The sequence below is a fragment of the Alosa alosa genome, chromosome 20, assembly GCF_017589495.1.
Source record: "Alosa alosa isolate M-15738 ecotype Scorff River chromosome 20, AALO_Geno_1.1, whole genome shotgun sequence".
Lineage (NCBI taxonomy): Eukaryota > Metazoa > Chordata > Actinopteri > Clupeiformes > Clupeidae > Alosa > Alosa alosa.
This window is the reverse complement of record NC_063208.1, coordinates 11,503,176-11,522,844: the sequence shown is the minus strand read 5'-3', so window position 1 is coordinate 11,522,844 and position 19,669 is coordinate 11,503,176. Positions and strand designations below refer to the sequence as shown.

Here is a 19,669-nt window from a genome sequence, read left to right as displayed (position 1 = left end):
CAAGCGAGTGTTATAAATCACCATAACTGTCTCGTGTGTGTGTGTGTGTGTGTGTGTGTGTGTGTGTGTGTGTGTGTGTGTGTGTGTGTGTGTGTGTGTGTGTGTGTGTGTGTGTGTGGGGGGGTATAGTCTCCACTCTTGTTCACAGGCAGGTGATTAATAAACATTAAAACAGTCCCAGCTCACACGCACACAGAAGACACACACCCCAAGCGGAATTTCAGGAAGGGGGGAAGCATATGTTTGCCTGGAGGCAAACGGAGGCTGAGAATAGTCCGTGTGTGTGTGTGTGTGTGTGTGTGAGTTGGTGGCGGTGGGGGTCACAGGAAAACAGAAAAAGAAACAGTGTGAGGGGGGTTATTTACACATTTAGTTTGTGTGTATGTGTGTGTGTGAAGGTGGCAGGTAAGGTCTGAGGTGAGAGATTGCATTAGGAGAGGTACAGTAGCAGATGGCGGGTGTGACATGGGGAGCGGAACAGCGGTGTGTGGCCTGTGTGTGTGTGTGCAGCCTGGGGGCCGTTAGTTATGTCTGAATCTGGTCACAACACAGTAATGTAATCAAACTTGAGGGCCGTTTACTCCAAGAACGAAAACGATAACCGCAAAAAAGTGTGAATAACATTGAATTAATGAATATGAATTCTAAATTATATGAATTATAATGATGACATGAAGAATAATGTTATTTCACAACACTTTCAGAGCAATTTTAGAAAGATAAAATAATCAATCCATCAAATTGTACACATTCATCAATGAGAGGAGAGACTTTCCTTATCGTTACTAGCCATTGTGGACGCTTTTATCGTTATAGTTACCATGGTGTGAATGGCCCTTAGTGCTATTCATATCAACACATGCATAAATATTTGTGGGTTAGAAGTATTGAAGTGACCACACACCAGTTCACCCACCCCACAAATCAAAGGCTTACTTTATGTAATAATAAGGGGGAAATGTTTTCAAGAATTTATAATGAAAAATGTGTAATTAATGGAGTCTGTTTCATCTTTAATTTTTGTTTTTAAATTTGCAGACCATTGGCCTAATGACAACCCAGATCTGGATTTTTTTTAATTAGTTGATGGCATGTTAGATCTTGTGAATGCAGAGAAGTCCAAGTTCCAAACCATCCTGCATGGGGCTACCTTTTTGAAAGTGCTGACAATTTGTCCTCTGGTGTTTTGTTTTGCATCAACAGCCTAAAGTCATGATTAAAAAAAATTGTCAGTTCATTCCTACAGTAGAAGTGTTAGAATTTGTGAATGTATGCCCCGGCCGTGGTGCAACTGGCTGGGGCATCTGCATAGTACGCCGGCGACCCGGGTTCGATTCACGCCCCGTGGTCCTTTCCTGATTCCACCCTTTTCTCTCCCACTCACTTCCTGTCATTCTCCACTATCCTATCTGATTAAAGGCATAAAAGGCCCAAAAAAATATACTAAAAAGAATTTGTGAATGTATTACAATTTGAAAGATTTGTGAGCCAAAGGTTATGAATATGCTGGAAAACTGGAATCACTTTTGCTGGTGCGATCTTCAGAAATTGTTTTAAATCATCTTTCAAATCATTATTAAGGAGATAATAACCATAACCGTACGAGGAATACACATACATTTATATAGGGTTAGAGCTTATGGTCACAATTTATGGGCTGGTTATTTGAGACTTATTTGGGAGGTTGTATAAAAGTTAGATGAGGCTTGTTTGAAATGCGTTATGCTTGTCCAGAATTTGTCACTGTTGGGAAACCTGATAATAATGTTACACCAGGAAAACAAACAAGACAGTGCTCAGTCATCCAACTTTAATAATATATTACATTTATGTTTGTAATACAATAAGAACAGCAGTAATAACATAAATAAACATACAACAGGAAGTACAAAAGACACAAAAAATATTTTACATTACTAAATCCTTATTATATTGTTCCCAAAAATTAGATCCTGCTTGTTAGCTGCCAAGTCCTGCTAAGAGTCGGTACTCAGAGTTCCCCAGCAGGATCACACACGCATGCACGGCACAGATATCCAGCAGTTCACTTGCATGTGCATGTTGGGGACAAAACTGAGATCATGTATGAACATCGGGTGTGAGTACGTTGACATGATCCCCCAGAAGCAGCGGCGGCGGCGTGTGTTTGCGTGTCTGTCGGAGGTTCTCAGTGGGTGCCACGGCGACCTCAAACCTCTCTCGGAGCCCACCGCTGCAGCTTGTATCAACCACACGCTTCACATTTAAGTACTGCTCTGTTTTTGATCAGGCAGGAAGAAGGAAAGTCTGTAGGTCCAGCTGAGGGGAGGAGGAGGGGGTGTCTGGGTCCTACTTGCGGTGTTTGAGCTCCTTATCGTGGCCCCGGCCCCCCTCGCTCTTGTCCAGGACCTTCAGCGCCTCCTGCAGGTAGCTCTGGAAGGCGGTGAGCGCGGCACAGATCGCGGGGCCCCCGAAGCCGTGGGTGAGCAGGCTGAAGTGGGTCAGGCTGCTCTGGACGCCCGACTCCAGGCACGGCACCGGTCGGCTCGCTCCCAGAGGAGAGCGGTCCTGAGACATCAACTCCACAAACTCCTTACACACCTCCCTGATGAAGAGGAGAGAGAAGATTAGCGATATGTGGGTCAGCAGCAGTGAGTGGTTTCTATGTGTGTGCCACACTGGTGTGTGTGTGGGTGTGTGTGGCATGTGTTTAAGTAGGTGACTCACTTGGTGGCAATCAGCATGCTTCGTCTTGTGGGCAGCTGTTCGGGGTCACCATGGCGACACAGGTACTCTGCCGTGGCCCTGGCGGGAAACTCAGTCTCACACACGTAACCGAAATCCCGAGCAAGGTGCACCGCCTCACCTGTGGAAACATAGGACAGCATGAGGATTGTGAGTGTGTGTGAGTAAAGTGTCAGAACTGGTGCCCTAAGGGTGTCCCTAAGGGTGTGTACGTGTGTGAGTTTAGATTACACATTTTAGAACACTGATCCTGTTGTGGTGGTCTGATTATACATTATTCCATATATTTCCTTTATATTTAGATATAGGTTAGTCATTGAAACTTCTTTTAATCTGTTTGCTCATAATTAGGGATGACATTATGAGAAGCTGTTTAATTTGTTGATGTCTTTCTAAGATATCTGAATAAAAATCACCTCACCACAGGCAAATCACTCTAAGTATGACATAATATTTGATATCAAAATGATTTTGTGTGTGTGCGCATAAGATTTACAAAAGCCAATTACGAAATTCAATCTGTATACTGTTCTATACACTAATGGTCATCTCTATGAATGGTCATGTCTGTATGTGTGTCTGTCTGCTTACCCTCCACCAGTGATGTGAGGAGAGTGACGTTGGCTGCTTTGCGGCGTCCAGCTGGCAGGTTCAAGCCGATCTTCTCCAGGCGCTCCCGAAGGCAGCGGCCGCCATTCTTAGATTTTGCCCTGAGGACCAGAGAGTTTGTGTGAGCATTTGTGTGCGTGTGTAATTGCCCACTTCAACTTTCTTTTTGCCAAGACTTCTGTTGCGCTGACTCAGAAAGTACGTATGCACATGCACTCAATTAAAAGCAAACTCGTACATCTCAAACTCCCTCTCTTTCATGAAGCTGAATTAAAATTGCTTTTATTTGCAACGAGGAATTTTTACTTAGTGACACTGAAAATGCCCTGTCCAAACACTTTCAAACTCATCCAACTCTTTCTCTCCATGATGCTCTACTACAGCATAGGACTCTGTCTTGTGTCTCTTTCTGGGTGTTTGTCAGTGTCAGTGTCATTTATATGCATCGATAGACTCACCTGCGTAAGACTCCACCCAGTAGTGATGCGTTGAGGCATTCAGGTGGGGCCAGGCGTCTCTGCACCTCTCCCACGGTGACCTTGTACTTGGAGGTGGAGCTGAGGAGGGACAGACGACCGGGCACCGTGCAGAAGACCTCCGCTGGGTTGGACACACCACCCAGAGCCATGCCGTCCTTACTGAAGGTCAGCGCCGACAGGGTGGAGCCATTCAGCTTTGAAGGTATGGGCACTGGAGAGAAAGAGAGAGAGAGAAGGGAGGGGGGGTTGATAAATCATGTTTGTACATGATCTACATGTTAGAGTTATACAACCCAGTCTCTGCACACTTTTATGTAAACAAATGTGCACATTCAGCACCCTGGCTCTCCTGGTTTTGTAAAAACAAGTCTAGTGGTGTGCTCTTTAGCACCCTGCACACTCCACAAGGTTAAATAACAGGTTAAGTGTACATTTTATCAATGACCAATGCATAGTATTTTCTATGATAGAATAGTGACTACATGTCACTGAGTTTGAGAGAGAGTGCAAATGCACTGCAGAGCATTCATGTTCTGTTTCCAATTCTATGTTTGCATGTAAACAAATGAAATTGTAATTCTTAAAACACCTACACACTGAGAACATTTCAAATTGAGCAATCATGTGCTATGCACCTGCTTAAGTATGTGTGTGTGTGTGCTTAGAATTGGCTGTGACATCAGACCGTGTCATCAATGAGAGAGATATTTCCCAAGCCAAGCCTTTGATGGCAGATGATTAAGATTTAAGACCTATGATTGCCATTCAAGCCCTAATAATAATCAGTGTTGACATGGAAACGGAGTGGCGTTGACTAGTAATTTGAACTGTGGCATCTTTGTTACATCATCCTTTAAAACGTTAATTTGTTTTCAGGAGAACAGCCGACTAATCGCACACATCCCTTGAGCTTTCGCTGTGTGGGAAGACTATTCAGGAGAATCCAGAGATTTCTCTGTGTGTGTGTCTGTGTGTGCACGTGAGTGTGTGTGTGTGTGTGTCTGTGTGTGTGTGTGTGCATGTGTGTGCGTTTGTTTGCATCTGTGTGTTTATGTCTGTGTATATGAAAATAGCCATAGCCACGATCAATCCCTTTTTTCCTCTGGTTGGCTCAGTGTTTACAAAAACCTGTATCTGTAGAACTGGTGCGTAACATACGTATCTGTATGTGTGTGTTTATAACAGTATCTTTGTCAGGCTTACTCTTGGCAGTGTGAGTGTGTGTGTGTGTGTGTGTGTGTGTGCGCGCGCGCGCATGCATGCTTGTGTGTGTGTGTACGTGTGTGTGTACGTGTGTGTGTACATGTGTGTGTATGTGTGTGTATGTACGCTGTGTGTCGCTCCGTGGGCGGTGTGCAGCTCTTAGCGACACCCCACTGTGCAAAAGGGATACACACACACACACCACACACACACACACACACACACCGTGGACTCAGCGAGCCCATTCACAGCCCGCTCTCCTCTCCCTCTCCCCCCCCCCACAGATCTGGTTATTCTTGTGGGCTTTGGATTGTTCTCCTCTTAAATCCCCGTGGCTGAGAGAAAGCTTCTCTAATTGACGCATTCTGTTCTCCATGCAAAGGTGCCGAACACAGCCAAGGCTTGAGCAGAGCATAAATGTAGTTTATCCACAGTGGAACAAGCATATGCACACAACACGGTGTGTTCCTGAGACACAGAACTTCAGAGTGGTGAGCCCCTGAATCTCAGTTTGGTCCTCTCTAGTTTTCTTATGTTCTATAAAAATCCATTTTCTTGGTATTTCAGCGGAATGATCACTCTGTGAATAACTCATAACTCCCTCCCTCCTACCACCCCCCCCCCTCCCCACCACCACCACCACCACCACCACTCTCATATGACTGTTCATTAAACAGCTTGCCTTAGGGGGAGACTACAGCAGAGTACTGCAAGATTTCTCTACTTCAAATGAAACACCAAAATGGAATTATTTGTACAGTGTGTGTGTGTGTGTGTGCGTGTGTGTAACTCTGTGTGTGTGTGTGTGTGTGTGTGTGTGTGTGTGTGTGTGTGTGTGTGTGTGTGTATATATATTTTGGATTTCTGGCTACATTTTGAGTGGCTGGTGTTAATAGCCTCACCTTTCTTAATGACAGAGTGGTCCAAAACCCCGAGTGCTGAAGCCTCCTCCATTGCCTGTGCAGATAAAGAGAGAATGTACTCTATGTAAGTGTATGAGAGAGAGATGGAATGTGTGTTCATTTAACACACACCTTATCCCTCTTCTGCTCTGTGGCTACAAAAAAAAAAAAAACACCCTTCAAAAACTCTGTCTGGGGTCTTTACAGTTTGGCTATATGTACATTTAAATATAATTTACACTTTGGTTTTGTACTGGTGGATTTGGGGGAATTTGTTTTCTTCTGTTTCCTTCCTTTTGTTAATGAGAAATTGACAAGAAAAAACAGGAGTAACCATCTTTCATTCTTAATGTCATATACTGTATATGAAATCCTTGAAGAAAATATCTCTGTTTTTCAAATGTATACGCAGAAATGGACTTCCAGAAATACATTCTTAATTAGATACATCCAATAGACTGGTTTTGGTTATATGAAATTAACATTTGAAGCATATGGAGTGTAAAACGTAATGACTACGAGACCTATTCCAATTTGTATTTTTAAAAGTTTATAATATATTAACCTATTATATGTATTATTATTGCCTTCTGGTCTCTCTATATATTCTTTATCTATTTGTTTCAGAGTATAAGTAGCCTGCCGTTTATTTAAAACTGTCTGCATTTGTAATGGAAATGATACAATCATATCCCATATCTACATATAACGTCTGCATTGATTGCAAAAATATTTCGACTACACATAATATAAACATTTCGACTAAAGCAATTACTCGTATCACAAATTAGCCCTTGTTATTATTTTCAATAAATAGGAAAGAGTTTGTCCTATTGTCGTAATTTAATGTAAGACTAAATGTTTCAAGAGAGAGAGAGAGAGAGAGTCAACAAGGAAAACGGAATCAGTGCACCAGTTTCAGCAACTCTGACACGGAGTTGTTCAGTTGCTGCACCTGCTCACGCAAGTGTCTGGAGTTTTGGTTACTGTGTCTGCATTTAAAACAGTCAAGAATATTGACCGGTGCAATACATTACAACTCGGACAGATTATTTTATCCTCATGACTACATTTTTCTTCCAAGTTATTTGCAATAGCCTACATTTAAAACAAGACTAGACGCACGGAAAACAATTTAAATGTTATGCCATTTTAGTTCAGAAATTAAATTCGCGTTAGAATGAAATTCTAAAATAACCCCTTTTTACTTTTGGTAGGCCTATCGAATATTTTAGTTGGGCTTAATGCTATGTGAAACATTTTTTCCTGAAACGAAAAAGCCTAGGATGGCTATAGCTACTTGCGAAAATCAAATTGTATGGAACTGGTTGTAAAGCGAATGCTAGTTATAATCATATACACTTAAGTTGTACTAAATTATATATTACATCTGAGAATCATAGTTTGTGTGACGGTAGGGAATCTAACACTCTGATGCGGCAAAGAATTTTGAAATGATGACAGTTTTACAGTCGTTGGTGATAACTTAGGCGCTAACCCAAACCTGTCGAAACTGTGATTTTACAGTGAAATACCTAACCCAGTTAGTATGGTGAAATCATTCACATTTTTTAGTCACCACTGTTTCATATAAAATTGTATTTAACCTTCTTTACGCACTCTCTCCAAGCTTACCAGACTCGTGAGTGCACACACCTGCATATCTTCCAGGCTGTGATGTCCCGCGTGCATCCCGAGAGGACTCTCCCCCAATGCAGCCGCGCCCTCCCCCAGCCCGTGCAGTAGCCGTGGGACCCCAGGGTACTCCCGCCGCGGGTCGAGACTTAACGCCCTTTGGGACTGGGACAGCAGTGCGCCCTCCTCTGAGCGTGACCGCTGAGAGTGCCACGCGGCCTGTTGCTGATGGAGTGAGCTGATGGAGTTGTAGGGCTCCGGCAGGTGCGGGTACGCGGAGTCCTGGCTCTGTGAGAAGGACAGCGAGGACTGCGGGTAGGGTGGTGGGAAGTAGGGTGGCTGGAAGTCCGATGCTGGGGTGTGACACAAGGGGGGCGCAGAGGAATAGGCAGCCTGGTTGAGGGAAGACAACTGGGAGAGACGGCCGCTCGGTGAGGAACCGGTCAGTCCGTCCGCGCGCTCCTGTGCGTAACAGAGAATGTTTATCAGAACCACCACATTTATAATGTCTTTTTTTAGCATTTTATAGCCCTACACAGGGCTTGTGAACACAATTGTATTTGGATTGAGAACAAAATATGCAAACATGAAACCTGATGAATAAGTAGAATTTGGTTTTACAGGATACTTGACACTGACAGTTGTATACTTTGAGCGTTGCACTTTAAGACATTAAGCGAGTTAACTGCTGGAACGGACTCAGACATGTAATTGCAAAGAGTAGGCTAAAACTGACAAATAATATCAAGTCTTATCTGAATGTTCTAAAAGTAAAGTATTTAATAACTTGTTTGATGCACGACGCGGGAATGCAGCCCCAAACATTCCGAACACTCCCAATTAAATGCGCATTTACCCTGGAATCCATTCGATTTTCTAAAGCTAGGTCATTGAAATCAATCACACTGCAGAAGTGAAAACACATTAATCGGGCTCGTGAAACATTCCAGTCCAGAGAAATTTAAATATATAAAGGATAGGCCGATAGATCCGAATTAGACACCATATCTGAGACATTCCAAATGTATTTTAACGTCTGCAGGCTCTTGAAAAATCCCTATTTAATGATTATGGTTTAAACAAACTATTGGTTTTATAACGAAGTCTCCATATTTGATTTATTTCCTATGAAGTGTAACTTAGTTTTCTCATCTCATATATTCCAACAATTCGTCAGGCATCTGGAATCAGACACTTAACTGCCTTATTGCTAGTGTCCAAGCTTAACTTAAGTTGAGACCTCGCAAATACTACCTGACAGGAGTGTCACGGGCCAGAATGGATGCGTGGTGCTGAGCTGACTCACCATCGCTGAGTAAGTGTGGACTAACATCTGGAACTCGCAATTCCCAATTCGGATATCCTGTGTGCGTCAAAGTCCTGGAGAGTAGGCTACAGCAATCTAAAACCCACGCTGGCTCATCTGGTTATTGTGTCCATTCGGCTCGAATTCGATCTCCGTTGCGCACTTTGTTGTCTTATTCACGCGCTAGTTCTAAACGTGTGCTGACAAAGGCTGTAGGAATATCATGCGTCCCCGTGTCTCTCCATGCGCGCTACTTATAGTTTTCTGCACGACTCGCTCTGACCGGGGGAGGGGTCTTGAGCTGGCAGTTTAAAGAGATATTCTTTCATTCATTTATTTGATCTTTAATATATCATTTCCATGGTTGGGTAAGCCTACTTATGAGATAAGTAAATATAAGGAAAAATCAACGCACTTATATATATGTTCTGAATTGAAGAATTTCCATTGTCATACCGAGTATTAAGACCAACAACACACATATAAACGTTGATATTAATTCCCCAAATTCCAAGAATCTGTTATCTTTGCTGGTCAAAACGTTTGACAAAGTAGAGAAACGTGTATTACCTGAATGCCGTAAGTTTCGGTTTTGCTCCGTGATTTCCACAGCATGTTGGCGCAGTTGTGTTTGATTTTCGGCACAGGAGGTTGCGTGTTGCGCGCAGAAGTAAAATGGACTGAGTAGCTAAGTTAGGGAGCCTCACGAGTTTTGTTCACAACTCAGAGACAGGGGCTGGGTTGCGCTCTGGGGGTGGGGTGGGGGCAGGTGGAGGAGCAAACAAAACAGTGGAGTGGGGGGTTCTGTGAACAAAAACATGTAAAGGGGAGCAGAATTGTTTAACTTAAAAACACAGTGGGGTTGCAGTGCAACAAAACATGGTGGGCTTGCAGCCCAGCTTATTTGTGGCGCATGCACTGCCCTTTAGTAGGTCCTTCTTACACACCCCACTATAGCCATATCAGTAACATCCAGGGTCAAAACACAGGTGTCATAACTTGTCCAAATACTACAGAAAAGCAATACCATACAGAAATGTCATTTACAATTAAACTTCAGGTATATTAAACATTTTAATTTTTATTACTTATAAATTACTAATTACTATTACTAGTTAGGTCATCAAGGCCCTGGCCAGACCACGTCAGTACTAAAAAGATTAAATATTTACATTTCATACAGGCAAAGTTTTTGAAAGAGACAGTCAAGGGTCATGATGATCTTTTGTTAGTTGAAGAGAGCACTCTCTTGAGCCTGGCCGCATCATTAGAGTGCCTTTTATTAAAATGAAGATGCAGCGCCACTTTGTGGTCATTTACTGGTAGTGCACCATCGCTCGTGGGCATCATTTGTGGGTACACAAGAGAAATCAGTAATTGTAAATATGAACACAGAGAGTTAGGTATACGATTACAATACAAACACTATTTATTTTGTTCAGATGAAATACAAAACAATCTATAAAAGAGATTTAGTCAGTCTCTGTAGTAGCAGTTCAATCACTGACTCTGCATTTCAGTATATGTTTAGCCAGGATGAGTTTGTGCTTGTATGTCTGGCTGGTTTGTGTCCTTTGCATCCCTTTTTTCTGTGTACGTGTGTGTGGCAAACATGATGCATGATGCCTCTATTCATGTGAGTGTTCACTGAGATACTGCGCGTCTGAGCTGTTTCATGTCCTTCAGACAGCTGGCCTGTCCCCCCCTCAGCTCCTCTCTGATCTCGTCCCTGCAGGCAGGACACATCTGAGCCAGAGCACACAGCGCCTCCTGCAGGGCTTCCAGTGTCGGTGCATCAGTCAGGCTTCCTCTAATGCTGAGTGTGGATAGGATGTTGGCCAGCCAGCTCTGTTCCCTGACCAGTGCCATGAGTCCTGGGCGACCCCTAAAGCAAGCGCCCAGGGCCTGCAGACTGAGGCTCCACAGCTCCCCGACCTCATCCCATCCCTCTTCCCATGCAGCAGCCACAGAACCAGGTGGAGAACCATGCGCAGAACCCAGAGCACCAAGTAGGAACCGCAGTGCCGCACTGAAGAATCGCCGTTCACCAGGATCAGTCAGGTCTAAAAAGTACATAAAACACAGTGCATATTTTAAACCTAGCACACAACACGTACCTAAACTCAGGAATGTGCAGTGTTTATGATGCATGTATTTTTGTGATTATGCATTTTAAAATACAAAATAGTATTTTGTAATTTGTATTCTATTGGGTTGAGGAAAATGGCTGCGTATTTTGTATCAAAATACTTTATAGGTGTGTATTTTAGTAGTTTAAAACTACTGCCAAATATTTTTAGTAAAACCAATACTTTTGGTGATGTGATGACAACATAAAAATGGAATTCAATGAATGTAGCATCTGACTGCCCAGACCTTGTGATCAGAATATTGAGATTCAGGAAGATGATCTGATACAAGATGAGTAACGTGTAGATTTCTCTCTCTCTCTCTCTCTCTCTCTCTCTCTCTCTCTCTCTCTCTCTCTCTCTCTCTCTCTCTCTCTCTCTCTCTCTCTCTCTCTCTCTCTCTCTCTCTCTCTCTCTCTCTCTCTCTCTCTCTCTCTCTCTCTCTCTCTCTCTCTCTCTCTCTCTCTCTCTCTCTCTCTCTCTCTCACAAACACACACACACACACACTCTCTCTCACACACCAACCCACATGGATACTTTACACTTGTTTGCCTGTTTTTGGTAGAACTTTAGAACAGGTTTGACTGTGATGTGTACGTGTTCTCCAAAGCTAAACACAAGGCACCTTTTTGAGCAATGTTGCTAGGCAATCAATGTTCCTGAGTATTGTTGTTCTGGCACGTTCCATTTGATACTGGGCAACGTATTTTTCGTGAGAACTTCAAGATCAGGCATGTAATAGACCTCTGAAGTTCGCCTACAAAAAAGAACCAAAACGTCCATCTTTGCCCATATAAGGAGATCCGGTTGTTAATTGAAGCTAACTACCTATGGCAAGTTGCATTGCAAGTTAGCTCTGGGGTAGCAAAAATCTAAGTGTGCCGACTTCACGTACCGGAGATCACAGTATCCACTCGAAAGCAGAGGACAAAAGTGTGTTCAGGAAAACATCTGCATTTCAGACTTTTTCATCCCCATGAGAGTTTAACAGGTGCGATAATTCAAAATCCCCATGTCATTTTCCCATTGGAAAAAAAATCGCTAGATCCCAGATGTCAAAGATGGCTGCTTTTTTGTAGGCGAACTTCAGAGGTCTATTAGGCTTGAATTAATTAGGCATGTAACAGGACTAGTAACATGATCATCCAATCGGAACACATGGAACCAGTTAGGTGGCCCTGCAACACTGCTCAAAAAGTTGACCCATGTATCACCTAAAGAAACACAACGAAAAATTAATATTTATGTCCCTTGGCGTCAATATAACACCATACATACTAAAATGGTACCTAGTTAGTTAAAAACCAACTAAAAGGGTCATGGTCCTACCTGATCATCAGAGTTACACAGTGCAATATCAAGCATTCTGGGTATGCATTGGCAATGTCAGAGACTTAATTCTCCGCATTATATGTTTTAAGGTAATAGTACTGCATTGTGTTGCTTTAAACCCACATTCTGAGGCTCTAAAATAGGTTCTGCGGTTAGTTTCTACCACTTGACAAGTTCACTTGTAACTTTTTGAATACATCTCTGATATAGTATTTAGGCTATGAGATGTAACAGGCAGGTCAGCATAGTTGAGCTGTTGACAGTTTGCAGATTTATGGCATGTCTCGTAGGCAGAGAAAAGCTGTTGCTCTCAAACACTGTCCACTTAATCAACAGTCAGTGTACTGATGAAGGGATTAAATAGACAGATATGGAATGTTTGATGCTACCTTTGTGAGTGATTTCATGCTACTTTTAAAGAGTATTTTTTAGTATTTTGAAAATATAAAAATACAGTATTTTATTTTGGGTAATTGATATTTTATTTTAAAATACCTTTTGATGTATTTTTGCCCAACCCTTGTCTACACCTACACATATCTTTCTGTGTCATACAGTACAAATGCACGCACTGTTGTGTATACTATTCTATACTCTCTCCATATGCGCTTTTGTGAGTTATGGGGATATCATTCATCTACAAACATGACACTGACATTGTGTTTGTCATAAAATACAGGTGATATTAGACAACAAATCAGTACCAACAGAGAAAATGTAAATACATTTAGGTAATTAGTCATCTGATAGTTTTAAAAGTATTTTCCATTAAAAGGGCTGACTTACCAGAGGGCGTGACTTTTGTTCTACCCAACATGAGCCCAAGTGTACAGAAATTGGCTGCGAGCACGAGGAGGCGTGGCTTATGCAAGAGAAGAGGAAGTGCATCATCTAAAAGCTTCTGTAGCTCTGAGAATGAAGGGTCTTTCCTGAAGATGACAGAACACAAACAACACTCAAACACTGGCCCTTTTTACTGGTAAACAACAACCATCATATCCGCCACGTCAAAAGAAAAGCCGGACACTCCCCGGGAAAATACATGGGCTGTTTCTGATATTTTTAAACCCAGCAAGGCAAACGTCACGTTACAGCTAAATTAATTACAGGTTAGGCTATTAGCTTGTCGAGTTGAGACTGCCTACACTGTATGAACAAATGACCGCTAAAAATAGGCTTTAACAAATTAGAATTGATGGTATATTCATTTTACAAGTGATTATAAATGAAACCTACATAATGAATAATTTAATTTGGAACAGCTTTTCAAAGGTAGTCTCTGGTGTCTACTGACTACAGTTCACTCCATTTGAAGGTATAAAATAGGCTGAGCTGCTGCAAAGATGTTGATGTTTAAAACCCAGATATTTGGTGGATAGATTAATTTAGGTAGTAAGAATGTATAAATTACTGTAACTGCACCTAAGCAAAATAATAAAGGATTTAGCAAGGGGGTATGCCATTTTAGTTAATCTAATTATCGTCACAACTGTGCAGCAAAAAAGGCTGCATATGGGTAGGTCTGTAGGTCCTGTTAGAGATGGGAACACACTGGCTGAATAGCTAAGCGTTCCTGTACCTGTCCCTTTTACCTGGGTAGTGGGCCATGTAAGGGACATTGTATAGAACTCCGGTCATTATTGGAAAATAAGCCCCGACAGGGCGAACAGGACCCTGACGCGCCTTGCTTCATCCTGAAGGGACTTATTTTCCGATCATGGCCGGTGTTCTATACATTATCGCGCTTATTACACAGCTACTTGACAAAACGAAAAAATAAACTCCACATGATATGACTAATTATTATTAAATATAGTTACCGTTTTATCGGGCATTTGCTGAGAAACAGATAGTTCGCAACACACGCTGAACTTGAATCAAACATTCTTTATAACACAGCTGATCAACCTTTTTGCTTTCACTTTTGAATGAAGTTCCAATGCAAGAAGTGACCGGACTACTTGCAGAGTGATATGAAAGATGTGAATATCATGCACAAAACCCATTTTCCTTGACAGCGGTCTGTTATACTCAGCAACGGTCTGTTACCAGGAAATAGCAGACCACCAAACCTTGGGAAGGCCCATTCAAGTGAATGGAGCATTCTGCAGCATTACGAAGAGCCGTGTAATAAATACCAGTAATGGAAATGGAACTGATAACTACCTGACTTTGTCCGGCTCTGTGACAGCAATGTTGAGTAGAGCGGAGCAGGCCGTCTCCAGGGCAGGGTCTCGTCTTTGGGCCTTGACTTCCTGCTTCTGCAGCCCCTCCCATCCCCTCTGGAGGAGGCCAATCAGCAGAGAGAGCAAATCCAGAGACAGCAGCACCTGCCGAGGGCCCTCCTCAGCGGTCAGGTGGCACAGTGCAGGAAGCAGATATCTGCAGTGGACGAGGGAAGATTCACTTGCCTATTCCACTTTTAAAATGCAATGCATACATCCTGTGCTACTTAGGTAAAACACAAACACTCAAAACACAGATTTACATAGAACACGTCTGAGCAATAGCTTATCGGCCATTTTTGTGAGAAAAAAAAAAAAAAAAAAAAGATGGATGATCTGTACCTGAGAGCATGTTCTCCTGTCCACTTGTTTTTTCGTGACCCTGGGCCCATTGACATATCTGCCATCCAGCTAGACAGGTCCCTCAAATCACCGCCTCCCTGCAGGTGATCTCTGGAGTATCCAATCAGGAAAGGCAGCAGTGAGGTCACTTCCTCTTTCAGACAGGACGTCTCTTCTGCCAGCCAGGCACACAGACAGCGAAAGGTGGCAAAGACGAAGGGGTCACCATGGCGACTCTGCTCGACCTGATGGAAACAAGAACAGCATGGGTTACGTGATTAGGGGGTGTATGCTTGTTAATGTTTCACTAACCTTTGGAGAGGTGGTTTGTTCATTAGTAAAGGTTGGAGACTCTCCAATGAGGAGTTAGTCAAAATATTTTTTGCATTTAGGTCCTGTATTACGGTGTTACTTATTGACTAATGTTATTAGTGTCTCATGCAATCCGTTTTGTTATGCTCACCTGTTTTAGGTAGAAGATGACAGCAGAAAAGGCTTCCTCAAGAATGCCCAGTACCTGCCTGCTCTGCTGCAGGCTAAGCCCAGGGAGAGAAGTCTGTGGCTGGACAGAGTTGTCGTCAAGTCCCTGGCTGCAGGCCTGCTCCATTGCTGCCTCCATGACGCGGTAGCACGCAGTGAGCCAGTGCTGGAGGTCCAGGGACATGTCTGTTCCGGGTGGCTCCTCCAGACCCATCCGCACCTCAACACAGGCCCGATTCACCAGCAGACAGCAGAACCGGGGAGGCCCGACGCAGTCCCAGCCACACAGGTCCAGCAGGCAGGCCGAGAGCGCTAGCACCGGACCCAGCTGGCGAGTGCTCAGCTTGGACTGAACCAGTGGCCTCACGGCAGCCCAGAGCTCTACGGCCAGCCTCTTTAGCGCCCCCCTCTCCAGCAACCCTTCCTGTGGTGGCAAGAACTGCACCAGCTCTGCACACAGCTCCAGCCGCTGATGCTCTTTGGCCTGGCAAAATTCACGGCTCAACCTTTCCAGCACCGCTCTCAGCTGGGCCGAGTGCCTCTCCCAGGCCTGCAGGCCAAGCTGTGAGAGCAGAAGTCCAAGCAAGGGACGGCCTCTCTGGCCGCTCAGGGTTTGGCTCTGTCCAATGGCTCGGCACAGCGCTGGTATTGCCCCACGGGTCAACAGCCTCTCTGGTCCTCCCGATACCACCAACACTGCCTCTAGAACTTGGTAGCAGTCTGAAGCCAGCGCCTCGTTGAGCACAACCGCTGAGCTAGGGGATGTCTGACCGCCAGATTCTTCTCCAGCAACTTCTGGTGGGGAGGGCTGAGATGATTGCGCACTGTGGTCACCATTGGACTTGCTTGGAGACGCCCCAGTCTCTTTCTGCTGGCTGGTTTGGGGGGTGCGCTGTTTTTGCGGCGTCCAGGCAGGACCATCTGAGAGCAGCCCGAGGAGCATAGGCAAGGTGCCGAGCATCTGTTGGTGCTGTGCCATGTCAGGGTCGGTGCTCAAGGCAGCCAGCAGAGCCGAGCCTAAAGAGAGTAGCTCCTGAGCAGGCAGACCAGAGCTAGTGTCCCCTCTTACGGCCGTCACCAGGAGACGGGCAGGCAGGTTCAGGCCCACTGCCTCAAATACACGTCGCAGTGTCACACGGTCTAATTGACTTGCTGGACACACACGTGTGATCTACGGAGGAGAGATCAGACCAGACCTAATGTTTAACACGCTGCAAACTCTTATCATCCACCAAAATCCATCTCTAACACATCATGCATAATATTTCTCTTACAAACAATTTCAAAAGGTCATGAATGTTATAGTGGTGCTTCATAGTAACAGGATAGTGTATTGAATCAGCGCAAGCATTTTTACCAGGAGAAGGGCAGCTAATGTCTGGCTGTCATTCTTGGCATGGGAAAGCGCATGAAGACATCGTTCCAGCATATCCTTCTGATCTTGAGAGAGACTGTCACCAGACGCCGCCGAGAGTCCCTCCATCTCGTCTGTTCCGGGAACACTAGGGCACCCGGATACATCCATTACCATCATGGACCTATCGCACAAAGAAACATCAACGTAAACTCTCCAAACCTGCAGTAAATATTGCTCAACTTGTCTGGTTCTTTGAATAATTTAGAGAAATTGTTTGTTATTAATTCAACATTGCGTGGACAGTCCAGGACATCTAAACGTCCCAACTATTCAAATCTAACAAGCTCGTATCCGTCTGTCACATGGTGTCAAACAGGACCTCGCCAGTTAAAAATCTGGCACAAAATTCAGTTTAAATGAGTTTCACAGTTCTATGATAACACTTTTTTAAGTAAATGCAGAAATCATATGGACATACAAAAACACACGTAGAGGCGATATGAAGCTACTCACGTTTTCAGAGGAGACACAACACAACCACAAACATCAACGTCTATTCAACGCCTGAACGGAAGAATTCACCATGAGCGGAAATACGTAACCAACATAATATATTAACATTTAGACATAGTTATAAATTATAAATTGAGCACTGTTGAAATGGCAATAAGAAGCCACACAAACAACTAGGCACAAATACAATGTTTTACAAGTGCGTAGAAAAGACATGCTTAACACGCCATTTTTTTAGTCACGTGAGTGTGAATGACTGAATAAATGTTTTGCAATTGTTCAGTGGCACCATTCTGATCTCTTGTATTTAAAAATAATCTAGATATTCTGTCAGAATAACACAACATTCCACATGAAATGATTAAATGTGATTTACTGAAGGACTTCTTAAAGGTTACACGATGTACCAGCGTCAAATTCGGGGCGGAAGTGCATGAGATTGTCGCGCTCGCTCATTGGTTTGTTCCAGAATGAAGGTGGAAATCTTGCTGTTGCCTGACCCACGTCTCACGGGGCACATCAATACGACTGTACCGCCACCAAAACCGCTTTCGGTCTTAACCAAAACAGACCATGGTACCCTGGGCAGGTAAGTCATAAACCATTCAGAGATGACCAGCAGTTATTATCAAAACATTGTATAGGTCGTGTGACGGGTTTGTTACAATGTAACAAGCTCAAGCGTGTGAACGTTCTAGGTTGCAGATAATTTAGCTACCTAAACGAACAGCTGTTACACCGAGCATGATCCCGAGATTATAATTTGCATGTATTTGGCGCTGATACGTTTTTATAGTTGTCGTGCAATAGCCTTACATTTTGCATAATGACATTTTTGTACGTGCATTTATCAGCGGTGTTGTTATCTTGCTGTATATTTCGGGAGATATTGCAGGCTTTCGAAGTAGTCCTCACAGTCGAGTGCTTTTTTCCAACACCATATACACGATAGTCTAACTGCTAGCTTGTGCAAAATACGAAAATGGGATTTATTTGTATAGGAAAAACGCCCCCTCTTTCTTTTTTAATCTGGAGGAGATTACATTATAAATCCTATTTTTTACTGGATTGGAGCCTTGTTTCAAGTCAGTAGCCAAGTATGTGAAAAAAAGTAGGGCCTAACTAAAGTCCTTAGAAATGTAACAGGGATCAAATGTTGGTCATACTTTATTTTCCTAGTAAGGCTACCCTTGTTCATTTGTAGATTCAGCAGACAAGCGTGCCGTTCATGGCGAAACTAACACTGATGATCTCAGATCCACAGTAAAGGAAGAAACAGCTTGAAAAATTGCTCTTATCAGTCGTCATTAGCCCAGTTGCAGCGCACAGACCTTGCTGTTTATGTTCCAGGACTGAGCGACAGAAGAGGACGGAAGATAAGACAGGAGACGAGAGCCTTCCACTCCGCGTGCTAGGATTCTGTTGGTTGGAAATCCTAATTTCTCCTCAGTGAATCAACCTGCTGCTAGGCTGCTGACCTCATTTCACCTGTGCGGTGACACAGTGACGGGCGTCCTGACGCGGACTCATGTGAATGACAGTTGTTCATGCGAAATCGTGACATGCTGTGTCCTGGCAGCAGACCTGCGCCAACAGGTGTAATAAGAAGAGAAGAGACACCGAGGTGTGACGCATCCCAAAACTGCCTCCAGTTTTCATTCTCTTGTAACTGCCGCCTTCCGAGTCAGGAGGAGGCCGTATCTGATTGGAATGCGGATCCTGAGTGATGAATGATTCCGGCTGTCAGCCCTGAGGTAGGTATACGTGTGGGCAGTGCATTTGAGCGATCATGATCATGCTCCATGTGTTGTATTTGCAAGCTGTTGTAGGATAATACTTTGTAGTGACCCGTTCATGTTCTGGTTACTCAATTCTGATGTCTGAATATTAGTCTACATGTGTTGTTTTAAACTCAAGATTTGGTGTTTAACATCCGTCTTCATTTATGACGGTGACAGAACTGCAAACCGAGATTATAGATGTGTTTGTTTAGCCATGAGGACAGTTGTCTCTGGGAATCTGGATGACCATAATGGAGAGATGTCTGTGCTAGTCTCCCTTCTGCTGTGCTTACACAAAAGGTCGTTTGAGTTCCTGGGGTAATATAGACATCTTAAACTCTATCATGGGGTTGAGAATTAGTATCAGTGCCAGTATCAATTATATTGGAGAAGATAGATAGATAGATATATTGTAGATAGATAGATAGATAGATAGATACTTTTATTTATCTTAAGGAAAAGGTGTGCATACTTAGCTCAGTACACACATACAGAACAAGAAACACTCATACCACTGTAAGAATGGAAATACAACTGAGATAATTGTCTATCCTTTAGATTCCGGGCAGGGATTTGACACTATGATGCAGTATACATAAGTGGAAGTGATGCAGTGAGATGTTATGGTAGAATGTGTGCCATGGAGGTAGT

The 19,669-nt window shown here is 43.5% G+C and overlaps 3 protein-coding genes across 8 annotated transcripts in view; 1 reads left to right on the top strand and 2 right to left on the bottom strand.

Moving 5' to 3' along the window:
• Positions 1–1,796: 1,796 nt before the first annotated feature.
• Positions 1,797–9,526, bottom strand: tfap2e (transcription factor AP-2 epsilon). 4 transcript variants are annotated; one of them, XM_048229598.1, is made up of 7 exons: positions 9,429–9,526; positions 7,553–8,014; positions 5,918–5,972; positions 3,792–4,023; positions 3,316–3,434; positions 2,707–2,845; positions 1,797–2,584 (listed from the first exon to the last, which is right to left on the bottom strand). In XM_048229598.1, exons 1-7 carry the CDS (start codon positions 9,471–9,473, stop codon positions 2,329–2,331), a joined length of 1,308 nt encoding a protein of 435 aa, XP_048085555.1. In that variant the 5' UTR covers positions 9,474–9,526; the 3' UTR covers positions 1,797–2,328. The 4 variants fall into 4 exon arrangements, with proteins under 4 accessions (XP_048085555.1, XP_048085557.1, XP_048085556.1 ...); XM_048229600.1 differs by having other exon boundaries at positions 7,574–8,014; XM_048229599.1 differs by lacking the exon at positions 9,429–9,526 and adding an exon at positions 8,859–9,078.
• Positions 9,527–10,264: 738 nt separating this feature from the next.
• Positions 10,265–17,695, bottom strand: ncdn (neurochondrin). The gene is made up of 8 exons (XM_048229307.1): positions 17,614–17,695; positions 17,238–17,288; positions 16,725–16,905; positions 15,351–16,538; positions 14,888–15,132; positions 14,487–14,702; positions 13,107–13,249; positions 10,265–10,921 (listed from the first exon to the last, which is right to left on the bottom strand). The coding sequence occupies exons 3-8, from the start codon at positions 16,899–16,901 to the stop codon at positions 10,503–10,505; spliced, it is 2,388 nt and encodes a 795-aa protein (XP_048085264.1). The 5' UTR covers positions 16,902–16,905; positions 17,238–17,288; positions 17,614–17,695; the 3' UTR covers positions 10,265–10,502.
• A 33-nt stretch (positions 17,696–17,728) lies between these two features.
• kiaa0319l (KIAA0319-like ortholog) overlaps positions 17,729–19,669 on the top strand; it is a 22,105-nt gene continuing 20,164 nt past the window's right edge. For all 3 annotated transcript variants that reach the window (XM_048229305.1, XM_048229304.1, XM_048229306.1), the window contains exons 1-2: positions 17,729–17,826; positions 18,588–18,991. In XM_048229305.1, coding sequence (XP_048085262.1) covers positions 18,968–18,991 — 24 coding nt within the window. In that variant the 5' untranslated portion in view covers positions 17,729–17,826; positions 18,588–18,967. The remainder of the gene's footprint in view (positions 17,827–18,587; positions 18,992–19,669) is intronic.

Coding starts and splice junctions, on each gene's coding strand:
- tfap2e (XM_048229598.1), bottom strand. CDS start 9,473: ATGCTGTGGAAATCACGGAGCAAAACCGAAACTTACGGCATTCAG. Junction 5,973..7,552: donor TGTGTGCACTCACGAGTCTG/GTAAGCTTGGAG, acceptor TTATCTGCACAG/GCAATGGAGGAGGCTTCAGC. Junction 4,024..5,917: donor CCACTCTGTCATTAAGAAAG/GTGAGGCTATTA, acceptor CTTTCTCTCCAG/TGCCCATACCTTCAAAGCTG.
- ncdn (XM_048229307.1), bottom strand. CDS start 16,901: ATGATGGTAATGGATGTATCCGGGTGCCCTAGTGTTCCCGGAACAGAC. Junction 15,133..15,350: donor TCATCTTCTACCTAAAACAG/GTGAGCATAACA, acceptor TGTTTCCATCAG/GTCGAGCAGAGTCGCCATGG. Junction 10,922..13,106: donor AACAAAAGTCACGCCCTCTG/GTAAGTCAGCCC, acceptor TGTACTTTTTAG/ACCTGACTGATCCTGGTGAA.